Genomic DNA, 16,067 nt, shown 5'->3' on the forward strand with positions numbered 1-16,067 from the left:
TAATAATAATAACAATAATAATAATAAAATAATAAGTGGCTTTCATGGAAAGCAACATGCATAATCTTAAACCAGTTACTAAAACTGTATTTCCCCATGTAAACAAGGGCAGACAAGCCTCTTCTGATTTTGTACGTCAAAATTCAGCTGATTTTTGCACAGGAAGATTCTCTCAAAAGCTGTCAAACAAACTTACAGCTGCTCTTAAGCATGACTGCATCCAAGGTACTTATAGGCAAAGACTTCCGATACCTCTTCAGGACTCCTGCCTGCATGAGAAAGTCCATTTCCATGAGCCTTCACGAAAGATGCCTGTGGCTGAGTCAGAGATTAATGTCCTGCGACTCTGACATTTTGGCAAGTGTTTTCTTGACCCGCAGGGCTGTGAGCCGGGAGGCGGGGTTGTGAGCCCAGCACTCCATCATCAGCTTCCCCATCTGCCGTAGGCACTGCGGAGACAAACAGGAGAAAAAGTTCCACCTGGGTCAGTGGAAGAGGACACTGCAGTTGGTGGCAATGCCGAAAAATCAAAGGGAAAAGTTTTTTTCTAAAGGCAGCCAAAAAAAAAAAACCACCATGCTGGCTGGTATCGCTTTTCAAGAGCTTTTGTTTTTACACATCAGTACGTGCTGAAGTAGCTGCCAGTACACCAAGTACGCTGCTGCCGTACTATACACTACAAAATAATTTCTCTTTAACAATGTTTGGCTAGCCATTGATTGAATGCTTTTAATGATCTTAATGCCGGGAGCAGAAAGCAAAACGAGTGCAAGAAAACAAAAAGATTAGGAAGGTCTGAGCACAGCCTGCTATGGCTGTGGGATCTGGCAGACAGCACATAAGGAACCCACTGGCAAATACTTGTAGGCTGTGGCCCCAGAGGTCCTGAACACCTTCAGCAGCAATCTCTGAAAGTCATCCTCCTTCCTGAGCCTTGTTACACTGTGACTGGTGCTAGCACCCGTGGTAAAGCTCCTTCTCATGCAAAATAATGCTGAATTGGGCCAACCTCATTCTCTCACTCTCTAACGAAAAAAGAGAGGCTGTGTTTTAAAAGGAGCAATACCTCATCACTGCTCCATCTGTTGGGAAACGAAGGGCGTAGTCTCTTGATGCACACAATCTCCCGCATGTCCTCGTACGAGGGGTCGCTGGGCACAAGGTCGTGGTACGGGAGCTGGTATTCCTCAACTATTCCTGAAAGAATCAATTAATTGCCCGTCACTTGCGGAAGACACTTTTCATTACCCTCTCACCCTCTTTTTGTAACAGGTTGAGCATACTAGATGTACTTCTCCTTAAAAAGGACTTCCGTGCCCTAGAAGTTTATTCCACAGTCAAGCTCCAATGTAAGCATTGCCATGTGAAAACTGGCCAGGTATCTTAATTCAAAAGTTAGTTACTTGCCAAGTAAGACAGCTTCTACCACTTCTGTCCAGCCCAGCAATCCCCAGTATCACGGAAAGAACTGTTAGCATAGAGCCTGAGGCAGAGTAATTTGGCAGAGAACCTTGAATTAGGTCTCCTTATCAGTGGGCCTGGTATACATTAAAGGGCACTTCTGTGCCTTTTTAGAATGTGGCAAGGCACTATTCTTTGTGCACAATGACAACAACATTACAATTTCAATACTGTGTCATTGCAATACACTTTACCAGTTTGTAAATACAGGGATCATCGAGGAAATTCCTCCAGGGTAAGCATGGAGCAAGCATTCAGCACAATACTGCAGGCTTTAAAGACCCATAAAGTCTAGTGAAGATAGTGCAGACCCGAGAGACACACCTTACTACCCTTACTTGCCACCAGTCTGGCAGGTAACACTGCCAAGTTATTTCTTTGCATTTAACTTTCCTCAGTGGCAAAATAGAGGTAATAACACCCATCATTTCTGCACTACGCTGAGCTCTACGTGCAGAAAACACACAGAGCGTACGCTTACAAGGATGGATCTATGCCCCAAGCCTGCAGCTGGCTACGCTGCTTGATTTTCGCTGCCCTCACACTTAAACGCCTGATAGCAGAAGAAAATGAGGCATATCACTCATATGACAACAATGTAATAAATGCCAATTTCCTCTTTTCTTTTTTTCCTACTTGTCTTGTAAATAGATTATTTATTTCAAATAGTGGCACAGCATACCCCTAAATTTGTTTGTCCTCCTTCTATTTAAATCTAAGAAAACAAAGGAGTCACTATTTACTTTCTGCTAAAAGAGCTGAATACTCCTAATCCAGCAAAAAAAAATGTGCTTCCATTGGAAAAGGCCCCCGGATGAGTTTCATATTCCTTCTTCAGTGCAGGCATCCACTGTTTTCAAATGAGCCTTTAAAATACAGTCTAAATCTTTGCTGCTTAAACAGCACTGACTGAGGCTTTAGAATAAGTTTTAACAAGAGAACTGTTATTAAGAAAGTTACCTGTTTGGTTGATCCACATTTGTTTATTACAGTTAAAAACATTTACCCAGGGAAAAGGATGTGACGGAAGATTTCATTTATAAATGGGGTTCATTGACAGAATTAAAAGCGATCTCCCAGTTCTTTACCTCCTGAAACACATCTCCTTGCTATCTCCCAAAGGATGAGTCCAAAACTGTACATATCAGCCATGATGTACGACTGAAAGTGATTTCTATTCAAGCTTTCATCCAGCACCTCAGGAGGCATGTAACGTTTTGTTCCTACACGGGTATTTGGAGGTATGTCTACTTCGTTTGTATCACTAAAAGAAAAAAGAAGGGGAAAAAAAAAAAGAAAGGGCATCAAACACGCAATAAAGTGGCTTGAAAAGAAAGTAATTTAGATGGAAGAAGTAGTAAATTCGCACCACATCCGTTCTCAAACAAGGTCAAAAGTAATATATAATCTTAATGGAACAATTCGTATAGGAAAGCTTCTTAGTGGGAAGGCAACCCTTCTTAAAAGGCTGACCCGCCTGAGGCTATGTTAAGCATTCAAATGCAGAATCACAATGGAGATAAGACTCAACAGGGATGCTGTAACATTTGTGAGATTTCATTAGCATTAGCCTGAGCTCTAATGCTGGTGATAACAATAAAATCTTCATTAAATGCTCTTCTCTTAACATACTCCACCACCTAATGCTTCAGTCTTAGCAATTAATGGAAGACACTAAATAGCTGGGGTAGTGCCACTTAGCTGTGGCAAATCAGATCTGCAAGGAAGATGAGTCTGCCTATTTTTTGTGCATGCACTATATTTGATCATTCCCAACCTTTGAACATAAAGATGTGCAAACACAGATGTAAATGTACAAAAAAACCCTAATTAAACATGTCACAGCTCACACACTGACCATCTAACAGGAAGCAAATTCCCATTAATTATCTTACTGGATTTCTTTTTTTCTTATTAACTCAAATTCAGCTCTATCAGTTTATAGGGCATATACTGTGGTTTGCTTAGAAAGGTCTGTTTCCTCTTCCCCACTTTCAAAACTGTAAACATTTTAAATGCAAGGGATACAACAAAATATCACAGAATAATGTATAACTTCCTCTGTAATTTTCTTCAACTACAGCAATCTTCTTCATCTACAGTTACAAAAATGACAAAAAAAATAAAGCCAAGCCTAAGTACCTACAGAGTCATTAAATCACAGATATGCTGGTGGCATTTCTATATACTTCCAAGAACATAACATAAACCTAGTGACCTCCATCATCTTGCAGTATTTCGAATAAAATGAATCACAGAATGTTAGGGGTTACCCAGAGAAGTTTACAAACATATTAGCTTCAGCAGAGAACACTCCATCCAACTACTTTTTTTCTGTTCCTGGTCATTGCCTAAGAAATGTTGTCTAAGGAAGGATTCAGTATGAAAACAAGCGAAGTGTGTAATGTAAGTCCCATTTAGATTGTGACATATACATATTTCACGTTCTTTTGTAGCAACACTTTGTAGTTCCTAGCTTTCTCCGTTCAGACCTAAGCACTTTGTTGCTCTGTACTTATCAGGCAGGATATACCTGCAAAGGGTGAATTTCCTCCCCGAAACTTCTATGGCAAACAGCACTGTTCTCAAGTTGTTTTCTAGGTCCTTGTTCCTCAAAATAAAAGTACTCCTTTCTCAATTCCTAAAGAAAGGTCAGGTTCATAAAGGAAAAGCCGGACCAAGAAGCCTGGCGATAGGTAAGTGAATGTTCAGAAGAGCACGTAAAACCTGCCTTTCCTTATGCTCTGAATAATTTCAGTTCAAGATTTGCACAGAATTCTTAATTATTGTTTTTGATACTTCAGCAAGCAGAGTCTCAAAGCTGACCTCTGAAACTGCAACCTTCAGTCTACAGGCACATTTCTGTGCACAGAGAAAACAGAGACTTCATAACACACATCTCCCCTAGCAGGACCACTGCCCAGAGCTCAAGCTCCTTCTGAGCAGAGCTGTCACACAGTGATGACTCCTTTACAAATCCCAGGAGTGAGTAAGTCCTACTTGTCTGCTTCGTCTGCTCTTTCTAAGTTGTTTAAACACACAACCGTCCTTTTAAAATCAAATTTAAAAGCCATTTCAAAAATCAAATCTGTCCTTTGGCAATTTGATTTGTAGGAAATGAAACAAAAGGCAGCCCAAATGGGGGTCTCTTCAATAAATCCCAATTAGCAACTTGTGCAAATGATTACTATTATTCTCTCTAAGTTGTGAGTGAATTATGTTGGGATCAGATAAGCTGAAAGCTTCAGTGTCAAGTTTACTGACATGACTTCAACCTGTCAGTGCTACGTCCTTCAGCATGTGGCAGCAATACTCGGGTTGCTATTGAGGGCAAAGTGATGAAAAGTGAACCCTTACACAAATGCAACTAATGTGCTCATTAATTAAAAAGTGGCTATTTATACACCTGCATTATGTGTCTACGTGATATTCTCACCCACACAGGTAGCCCCACCTCACATACAGGGGAGCACAGCAGGAAAGGTACGCATGCACAACACAGGTGCTCACTCACGTGTGCACGCTCGCTAAACCAGCATTTCATGATCTGATTTACCAACTTTTCCTCATCCTCCTCACTTCCACTCACCTGATAAATTTAACAGCCAAGCCCAAATCTGCTATACAGCAGGTGCCATTCTTTTTCACCAGGATATTCTTACTTTTTAGGTCACGGTGGGCAATAGCAGGTTTGCCCTGAGTACTGAAGATCTCAGTGTGCAGGTGGCATAAGCCACTAACAGAGGAGTAAGCCAGTTTTAGCATGGCTTTTGTATCCAAGGTAGTAGATTTTAGATAATCATAAAGCGAGCCATTCTCATGGTAGTCAGTGATGAGATACAGCTGGGTCCACGATCCTGTACCTTTAATATCTGCAGCAATGAATCCTGCAAACAAAAGATTTTCAAATTAATACTTCTGAAGGCTTTTTCTGACTGCTCAGAACTCTGGACTCTCAGCCACTTCAATAACTTTATTTTAACAACATTTCTTTCATCTTACTTCCATGTAGGTATGCCTTACCTCTAGCCTTTAATGTATTGACAGAAATCCCAGATATGGAAACACAGGTGGCAGAAACAGACGTGTAGCATTTGGAGCAACAGCCCCCTAATCCTATTGTTTGTTAACTTTTATTTATGTTTGACTAATCCTTGGAAACATCTTCCTTTGGAAAAAGTGCTGGCTGGCTAATTGCAGAGCACAGCAGGTAACAAAGCACATAGGAAAGGGCATCAGACTACAGCCAATATAAGATTATTAAACTTGAGAAACCTGTACACTATCAAATAATTCTCTTTCATTTCACTCACCGAGAATGTTTTCATGCCTCATCAGGACAGTCTGGTAGATTTCTGTTTCTCTGAACCAGCTGGCCTCCTCCGTGGTAAAAAACACTTTCACGGCTACCTTTTCGCCACGCCACTTTCCCATCCAGACTTCTCCGTAGCGACCTTTTCCAATCTGCTTCACCATCTGAATCTGTTTTGCGATGGTTCTTTGAACCTGGGAAATGCCAAGGCGGGCAATTACAACTTGCTCTGCAGGAACCTTCGTCCCATGCAGCAAGCCAGGGGGAGAGTGGAACACGCGGCCACGGCAATGTGAATTTCAGCAAAGCCCCCACAATGTGGATGCTCCCCATTTGCCCCAGGATGCAGTTGCTGGTGAGGCCATTGCTGCCACTGTGAAGAAGCTTTTCCGTACATTTCCAAAACCCACCACAACCTCTCAAGGAAGTAAATTCATCTGTGTGAGGAAACATCTGACTACCAACCTTGAAATCTTTATTTTCCTGTGGAGGCTGCCACTTTGTGGATTTGTTTTTTGGTTATATTTGGAAAAGCTTTGACAGAAAACAATCCTGGCCACCCCAACCCACACAAAACCCCAAAGGGTTAGGTAACACATTTTTAATTAAAACGGGCATGTTTGTTATGTACTCAACACCATTGAGACTCAAGGCTACGGCTCACAAGAGCCAAATGCGTATCAACACTCCAAAACCCAGCAAAACTACTGGAAGCAGCTTCCTATCATCTTCCTTGAGAAAAAAAACATGCCTAATAATTTAAAAAACTAAATGTGGTGCTAAGAACATCAACCATTACTTATATAGCTAGAATCAATCTGCCTACGTTAATTTGAAGAATCTTCATTACATAGTAATAAAAACTTTTTTTCAAGAGATATGGAAGCACAGCTTTAAGTCTGCCCTTTCTGGTGTCCCTTATCAGCTTTGTCGGTGGCTGCGCTGTGAACAGATGCTGAAGTCAAACCATCTGTGCAGTGTACAATCAACGTACACAGCAGCACTGCAGAAATAGCCTTCCCGAGGATCATAGAATCAGAGAATCACAGAATTGTCAGGGTTGGAAGAGGCCTTAAAGATCATCTAGTTCCAACCCCCCTGCCACGGGCCGGGACATCCCCCACTAGATCAGGATGCCCCGAGACCCATCCAGCCCGGCCTTAAAAACTTCCAGGGATGGGGCTTCCACCCTCTCTCTGGGCAACCTGTGCCAGTGTCTCACCAACCTCATGCTGAAGAACTTCTTCCTAACGTCCAATCTGCACCTAACCATCTCTAGTTTTAATCCATTCCCTCCAGTCCTACCACTATCCAATATCCAATATCCTAAAAAGCCCCTGACCAGCTTTCTTGTAGGCCCCCTTAAGATACTGGAAAGTCACAATAAGGTCTTCTCGGAGCCTTCTTTTCTCCAGACTGAACAACCCCAACTCTCTCAGTCTGTCTTCATAGGAGAGATGCTCCAGCCCTCTGATCATCCTTGTGGCCCTTCTCTGGACACGCTCCAGCACGTCCACATCTTTCTTGTGCTGTGGGCTCCAGAACTGGTCACAGTACTCCAGGTGGGGCTGACGAGAGTGGAGCAGAGCGGGAGAATCACCTCCCTCGACCTGCTGGCCACATACCTCTTGCTGCAGCCCAGGACACGATTGGCTTTCTGGGCTGCACATGCGCACTGACAGCGCAATGTTGAGCTTCTCATCCACCAGTACCCCCAAGTTCTTTTCTTCAGGGCTGCTCCCATGTAGAATCATGGACTGATTCTACATTTAACAAGTTTTTATGACTACAAAAAATTCTTGGACAAATGGAGACTAACGCATTCTCAAAGGATTGGAGCACGTCCACAGATCATCTATTTCTAAAAGTTCACAAATACCAACTCAAGTAGATGCCACAACACAACCCATCAATGTTCAGGGTTGACGCAGACTCACCCTAGTATAAGAGGGGATAAAAATGTCACCCTCTTGTGTTTCTGTGTTGCAAGTTCAGCCCACAGCTAATGATTTTTGATTTGGTAGGATTTTCCAAGATTTTGAAAGAAAGTAACTTCACAGCCTCCAATGCAAGGAGTTTTTCATCTGGCACAAGCAATTGGCAAAATCTGGACAAATGTTAAGTTTGAGGTCTCTCAGTTTTGCTGCCATCCTAAAGCAGTTTTATTGCAGCAAGCGTGCACTGTCTGAATCCCTATGAAGTCATATGCATTCCACAGAATCCCAAATATTTGTACGATCTTGGCTAACAGAAATGATCAAAACTTGATTTTAAAATTATTCGCTTCCTTTGCTATCCCTGAGAGGTCCAGTGTGGTACTGCAGAGCAGGATTGTCAGGACCCCACTGCAGCATGTCCAAAGACGAACTCATAACCTATTAGGTGAGGTCTATTACCTTTCATTTGGTAAATAAATTACTGGTTTTAACGTTAGACAATTTAAAGAAGAAAAATATACAGTGGCATTTATGCAAAGCTATATCAAGTCCCAGCTGTCGTCTTCTGTAATTTAAACAGAATTCCATTTTTTCAGCCCTGTAATGTATTATTAGGCTTCCAAGATGGTGGCTTCAGTGCCATTATTCTTAATTAACATCAGTGAAAGCCAAGAACAGAGATTAGCCTTAATTTTAAATAATGATTTATTCTCTTTTATATTCTCATGTAGTGATCAAACAATGGTTATATTACTTTGGAATTTTGCTGTAACATTTTGTAATGTCATTTTAGCATTGTTGCTTTCTATTTTGCCCATTTTAAAAATGCATCCTGAACAATAATGCAGTTACATCAAATAACTTAATTTGTGTAAATATATGTAATGGCATCATAAAGTACACGGAATTACAATACTTAATGATGTAAAGTTCCTTATTAAATTACATTAAGAAAATGAAAAACACATTTCTGTTATGGGTTTTCAGGCGGCAGAATACTATATGAGAGGCCTTAACCTCGTTTCCTCTTGCTAGAACTGGTCAAACAATTTCCTTTGGACAATTTATTTTATTTTAAGGAATTTAGCTCTTTCTTGAATCATAAACTGATTATAATTTCTAAAACAAATCAGTTAATCAAAATTCTTGGGTGAACTGATTTCATAAGCATGCTGAACCATGTGCTCATATGAATTATTTACACTGAGTAGGGTTGTTGTTTTTCATTCCTTCTCAGATCTGTTTATTTTGCTGCTTGAGCACTGTGAGCAGCCAGGTAACGTTACACGGCCCTTTGTTTCCTCTCCCTGACTGCAATCAGACCAATTACCAACTACTTCTACTTTCTGCATTCTATTTTTCTGATATTCAGCTAAAAGTGTTCAGCTACTGCAGATGAAAATTCAGACAAACTAACCTTTTACATCTTCAATATTTTGAACAGAGAACTTCATAACTATGGCTGGGATGCAGTCCCTTGAAAAATGAAATTAATTGGAAGAGGAAATAGGAAAAAAATACGTGGAAATAATTCAGCAAACTCTTCATACAGACCACTGAAATGAGTGTCTCCAGTGTCTAATCTCCCTCCCTGATTTTGCATGAGGATTCACAGGGGCAACAGCTTTACCTACACTTCTTCCTCTGTCAAGGCCAATGGGGCTCTCCTTGCTGGCACAGACTGGAATGTACATCCCAGCTTATTGGCTCAAAGCCTTTATTTACAACCTACTGAATTTCTTTTTCTTGGTTTAAAATTTGATTGGCAGCATTTTGACCTGCAGCAAACTTTTCTGTCAGAGGTAGAGACAGGTCAGGAGAAAGAACGTTTGCTGAATGTCAAAGTATCAATAAAATCTTGATTAATGCTTGGCTTTGGCATAATATTTGTACCTGTTAGAATAAATGTTCTGCACAGAAGGAAAGAATTACTGTTCAGCATAAAGTGACACCTTGTAATAAATTTGCAGCCTACTTTCCTGAAGTAATAACTCTGGATGTTTCAATCTTTGCATAAGAAATAATATAGTTAAAAACAACTCTTCCACAATAAAGTCTACAGCATTATTGCCAGGTACTTTCTATATCCTTGATTCAGGCATGGACCCAGAGGTATTATTCTGTACATTTCTGGTGAGCCTGTAGCAGTTGTACTGTCTGGGAAATGCAGCAAACATCTATTACCAAGAGCCAGATTCATTATAGCTCTCATTTTTCTTCTCTTCCACAAAAAATCACTACCTAAAGGGGAAAGTCTGGGAAAGGAATGTATGCATTTTCATAGGCTGAGTGAGAGGGAAAAAGAGTGCCTTCAGGAATAACACTCAGTGTGCTGGCTGCAAAGTCTCCATGTTTGAGAGAGGAGGACTGGCAGAAGACAGGGTGGTTTCTGCTTCATCAAACACTGGCACAGCTCTGAGAGCTACTGAGCAACAAACCAGCTGAGATGCCACCTCAGCGGTTAATAAGAATCTTAGAATCATTATGGCTGGAAAAGACCTTCAAGATCATCAAGTCAAGTCTACCAGACCCATTTCTAAACCATGTCGCTGAGCACCATATCTAGACAGCTTTTAAACACATCCAGGGATGGCAACTCAACCACTACCCCGGGCAGCCTGTTCCAATCTTTAACAACCCTTTCAGTGTAGAAGTTTTTCCTAATGTCTAACCTAAACCTCTCCTGGTGTAACTTGAGGCCATTTCCTCTTGTCCTATTGGCTGTAACATGTGATAAGAGACCAACATGTTAGCAGACATTAGTCCTTCTGTCCACTGCAAGAGTACACCTGGGGTCACCAGTAAGACCACAGAACCAGCTCGCTGGAACAGAGGAAGGCATGAAACACAAGTGGTTACCATCAGCATTATTTCAGCTTTTTTTGTCTCAAGGGCATCCTGGGATGAAGTACTGAACCATGCCCTGCTACAAAGATGCCCCAGGGCACCTGCAACCCACATGTGCTGCTGGAAACACATCCTCTCAGAGAAAAACAACTGAGTTCCTCATGTTTGCTCTAGATGATTGTGTTATTTCTGTTACTGCACCGCATAAGAGCACTAAGCGAGACCAAGACATAAGAGCACCAAGCGAGACCAAGACATTGACGTGGCAGGTGTTATGCAAAAAAAAAAAAAACCACAAGTGAAAAAGCAAGAAACCCTCACAACTAAATTAACTGGAAGCATTTTTTAGGTATGGTCCTAAATTGTAGACATGAACCCTCCCTTTCCATGGCTGCTAGTGGGACAGTGGTATGAGATATGACAGAGCTTTTTTAAAGCCTAGCACTAAATGATGGAGTTTCTCTCAATAAAGAAAAATGACTGTGGGTTTTCCATGCTCAGCACCACTCACAGCACCCAGTTGGCAGCTGGGCTTTTCTTCCTCAACAGCAATACTAATTGTTAGAAAAATGGTTTTTTTAAAAAGTCAGCTCTTTATTTAAATGGGACTGGAAGCACTTGCTCCTGCCAGGAAAAAAATCGTTTAGTCACTTCTTCGCCAACCACTTAGCTTGTTGTTTCATTTCTTATTTTATTTCTTCTTTACGGTGTAGAAAAAAAGATGTATGGGCAAAAAAGGGATAAGCAGTATGTAGTACTTGGAAGTTGGACAACATCTACAGTAACAGGATCACTACAACCTAATAGGTTTCAGAGACAGGAGGGACATATCATCTCTGAAAAATGAAAATTAATTCTAATTCATTTTCTCCAAGGTAGTACTTTAAATACTTAACCTGGCTTTTATTTCAGTGCTAAAAAGTAACGATGAACACCAGAAACAAAAAACCCTGGTGAGCAGAACTGTTTTGCCACAAAAGGTAAAAATTCTGCCTTTTCAGCAGGTGAGCTCAGGGGGCTCAGTCATCCTAGAATCAGTTCAGAAAGAATCACACACTCCATCCCCGTGCCTTTAACCTCCGAGTTTGCCACACCACAAGGAAAAATAACTCGCTCTTGACTTCTGAATGCAAAGTGAAGTCTACACATAAAAAGGTTCCAAGTTTGACGAATTACAGTTCCCTTCACATAAAGAAGACGTGCCAGTGTTTTGAAATGCGTGTTGCACGTAAAAAGCAAGAAAATAAGATGAGCGGGCCAGATGTTGTCCTGTACACTGGGGTAAATCCTGACGAATTCCTGTGAGCTCTATTAGCCCGTACTACCCTATGATATCTTTAATAAGAAATATGCTAAAATAAAAAATAAAAAACTATAAAACAAAACTTGAGCTTTTTTGGCTTAGTCTACATGAAAACAAAAAGAAAAGTCTTGCTTCTAAAGCAGCTGCTCTCCAGCTTAAATCCTTGTCATTTCTGGGAAAGAAAAAAAAATAACAGCTGAGGACATATATTTATAATTTCTTGTGCCTCATTTTGCCTTCTCCCTCTACTCATTTTTGCGGTTTAAACTTGCATTAAAATAGTATTGCTTCCTTACCAGGAGAGGGAGCCCGGAGCCGCTCCCTGAGCTCTGGGACTGCTCGATCAAATCCTTCAGGGACTCTCCAGGGGGAATGTAGGTCTCATCCTGCTCCAGCCCGATGCTGTAGCGGGGCCTCGTCTCTTGGCGTTTGTATCTGGCATTTCACATCAAAGTGACATTAGCTTTGAATACAATGAGCACTTGGGCAACAAATAATGTGCACCATCCTTCACGTCTGCTTTGTTTATAGACTCACAGCTGCTTCTGCTTCCCTGAAGAATATGCTGGACTCACTGCCCAAAATGTTACGTTTTATTTTTAGCAACTGTTTTCAGTTTCCAAACTCTTAAGTATAAAACTCAAAGACCATACAATCTGGTGTAAGTTTGCAAAGCAACTAAATGTTTTTCTTTCAGAAACTTAAATGTGTTTAAAACAAAGAACAAGCAAATACTTTTGTTTTACTGCAGCGGTTCTTTCAGGAGTTAAGGGAAGTTGGGATCTGAGACTATTTAAAAAACATGACAAATTATTTAAACATAATGTATTCAGATAATGACAACATTCTAGACATATTTACTTACATTCCTGTACAAGTCTCTTTTTTACAATGAGTTCATCACAACATAAACACGTTTAGAAGTCTTAGGTTTATTTACCCCATATAAATTTTGTCCTGTGGCTTTCTTAGACTCAGTAAAGAATAATGTGTGCTTCTATCTGAATGGCTTTTTAGGATGTCGAGCAAAAGATGCTATATGAAATACATCAGACAGGTATAATTGTGACTACCATGAATAAAATCCAAATCTTTCCTCATCATAAAATTACAATTTCTCATTTTTTCTCTTTAAGGTCCACTTCATTTTTTTTCAAATTCTTAGATCTGTAAAAAGATAAATGTTGGAAGCTAGTAAAGTGTTCCTTGTTTACCTGAAGTAGCAGAATATGATAATAAGCACTAGAAGTATACTGCAAATCGTCACCGAGATCAGCAGGGCCTTATGGTGAATGTTTCCTTCAGCAAAGTCTGCGGTTAAAAACAAGGAAGATGGACAATTTGGAACAGGACGTGGTACAAAGTCAGTATCAAAAGACACACACGGCTTAAAAAGCGCGGCAAGCACATGTTTGTTTCCTTTCTTTCCTACCCAAGTCCTGTGCAAGAAACCCCTGGGTTTTGCATGTTTCTTCTTTGACCCTCTCCGGCCAGGGCAGAACCAGCACCTTCAAAAGCCTATTTGAGTTTTCAGCCCTCACTCAGGCAAAAGATCACCTTGATCTGCAATTCCCTGTTTGGCTCTGAATGAAAAATCAGTGAAGACCCATAGCTCTGTGTCTTAATCTAAGTGATTGGTCAGTATCTGCAAAAATTACAGCCTTTATCTTAAATCACTCTTATTAAGTAGCATTCTATTGAGCAGCTAATATTAAAAAGTAAGTAAATGCATTTATCCTAGCAGTGAAGACACAGTGGACAATCCAAGAAGGCAGGCCACTGGAAGCCTTGAAGGTGTTATTTCCACCCGTACAGAATAATCCCCTCTCTCAGATCCTGTTCTGAACTCCTGAGCAGGAATTTTCCCCTCCATTCTCTCTCTGGCAGCCCTGTGTGCCAGCAAGTCCTCCCTATGCCGGTGGGCAACACTATCCTTCCAGCAACTATTCTGTAGAACACTTTGAAATGTGTCAAATAACTTACAGAAAATGTCATTACATAGGAACCATCACAATGTTTCAATCAATCTTGGCATGGGAGACTCATATTTTCCTTTCAAGTGTATACACAAATGTGCATTCTCAACTCAGGCAAGTGAACATTACCTTCACGAGTGTTCCTCTGCTGAAAAAAACAAAGAAACCAAGCACTATTCTTGTTCAAGCTCCCGCAACTCCCAAAGTCTCAAAATTATTGTATTTCAGCATGTAGACACACATGCTACCCTCCCAGAGTTGCTATATGGTACAATGCAAATGAGGACTATGCTTTCTGAAGCTCTCCCAGCCTTCTGTCTTGCATCTTTCACATTAATGCCTGCCATTACCTGCTCCAGGAGTATTAACAATGTAAATACTGAAGACACGGTCGATGCCTTTGAAAGGGAACACTGATATGATGTCTATCAGGAAAACACCGGAGCCCACCATTCTCCTCTGCTGCAGCAGATTTCTACCTGGCCAGCCGAAACCAAGAGCCCACCGAGGAATCCATGTGTCTCTTGTGGAGGTGATGGCTGCTCAGCAGGGCTTAAAGGCTCTCTAGTTCATGCTTTGTAAGTGGTCTGTGTCAGCCAGCCATTCCCCTGTAAATCATGTGGTGTGTAATGGTTTAAGATGTCGAAGCCCATCAGCTGAGGACTGGATAAACAGAGCACACAGACCATACAAGTGGGACTTGGGAGAAACGTGGATCTCTCTCTGCAGCCATGGTTTTCCCACCTCACAGAATAAGCCACGATGGAATTTGGGCTTTTGGGCTCAGCAGTAACGAATGTTGATGTCGGACACAGAGGGAGCAATTCAGAGCTTGCTCATACTTGTGCAAGTCAGAGAGCAAAGCTGTGGAAGTCTGTGTATTTACACAGGCACCAAGTGTTGTACTACCAGAACTTGTAAAGAACCCACTCATGCTGCCTGTTCAGCTGCATACATTTGGGAGAGGGACGATAAAGATGCTAAAATCTTGATCAAATGTCAATTAGTTAAAATTACCTAAAACCTGTGCTCCATATTTCATATAGGCTTCTCCCATTCAGAGAAATAAATAAACACAATAATTTTCCCAGAAGCCCCAGAAGACATTTCAGAAGTGCTGTGTAGCTCTCAAACAAACTTCAGACTCCAACACTGTAAAGGTTTTTGGTACCTAAACGTAATTACAATAAGGAAGTGCAAGGGAAGCATGCAAGACATAAAGGAACATGTCTTGGTCTCTGTGCCAGGAGTGGCTGATGCAGGCTGCAGCAGCAGCGATGCTTACACTCTCTGCAGTAGGTGATGTCCCCCACACTGGCAGTGTCAGCTAACACAGCTTCAGTAGTGGTTCACTACACACAGCATGGGCACACAACTAGCTCTCACAGGAGAGGAGAATAACTTCCACATGGTTTTCTATTTATTTGGCTTCTTATGACGAGAGGCAATACTGATGATAAATCAGCTATTGTCTCACCTTTCAAATACTTCCTGCGTTTTCAAAGCATTTTGGCAGAATTTCATTTGCTTGCTGACGTGAGGACTTCATAAACCCGCTGGCATGTGGACAACACAAGATTAAAAGCATACCCCCGTTCTTACACCAGCAATGTGTCTGTTCTGCTGAACTGAGCCAGGCTGGTGCTGTGGAGACCAATTCTATTCTCTTTCCACAGGCCATGCTGTTGATGGCAAATCTCCCTTTCCTTGCACCAATTCTGGCACCTCCTTGACCAGGTGGAAAGATGGGGCAGCTCACCTGCGAATCACTTAACTGGCTCATGGGCTTCATGGTGAAAGACTGTGGTGGGTGCCAGACAGTGCCAGTTTGTGTGATGGAGATACTCTGTCCTTTAAGAAGTCTGGTGCTGTGCTTTTCAGTGTTATGTTACCTGGCAACTGCAACCTGCCAAGCAGCAGCATTGTGAGAATAAGCAGCAGCTGCCACGAGGCAGCAGTAAGTTATTACCAAGAGTGCGGTGGAAGGAGAGCAAAACAAACAGGCAGTAGGTTTGGGAAGCTTCTTCACATGCCTTGGCTGGCTAGTAATAGCTAAGCCCAGCAAACGGCACGTTAACACCTTTTATGTTGTACAAAAACAGCAGTGCATGCCAGTGTCAGTGGTGAGCAGCAAAGAAAGGGAGAAGAGATGGCAACAAAAGGTGGGTCTTTGGTGATACCAAGCTGCCTCTCGGTTATTTTCCCGCAGCTTCCCCCTCCTCCACCACTCA

At 41.5% G+C, this 16,067-nt stretch overlaps 1 protein-coding gene across 1 annotated transcript; it reads right to left on the minus strand.

Annotated features, from left to right (window-relative positions):
- Position 1: 1 nt before the first annotated feature.
- Positions 2 to 14,289, minus strand: BMPR1B (bone morphogenetic protein receptor, type IB). Its single transcript, XM_009875766.1, has 8 exons — positions 14,187 to 14,289; positions 13,075 to 13,171; positions 12,157 to 12,295; positions 5,775 to 5,967; positions 5,051 to 5,348; positions 2,550 to 2,725; positions 1,067 to 1,197; positions 2 to 449 (listed from the first exon to the last, which is right to left on the minus strand). Exons 1-8 carry the CDS (start codon positions 14,287 to 14,289, stop codon positions 324 to 326), a joined length of 1,263 nt encoding a protein of 420 aa, XP_009874068.1. The 3' UTR covers positions 2 to 323.
- Positions 14,290 to 16,067: the final 1,778 nt, after the last annotated feature.

The sequence above is a fragment of the Apaloderma vittatum genome, unplaced genomic scaffold (genome assembly GCF_000703405.1).
Source record: "Apaloderma vittatum isolate BGI_N311 unplaced genomic scaffold, ASM70340v1 scaffold43158, whole genome shotgun sequence".
NCBI classification, from domain to species: Eukaryota; Metazoa; Chordata; class Aves; order Trogoniformes; family Trogonidae; genus Apaloderma; species Apaloderma vittatum.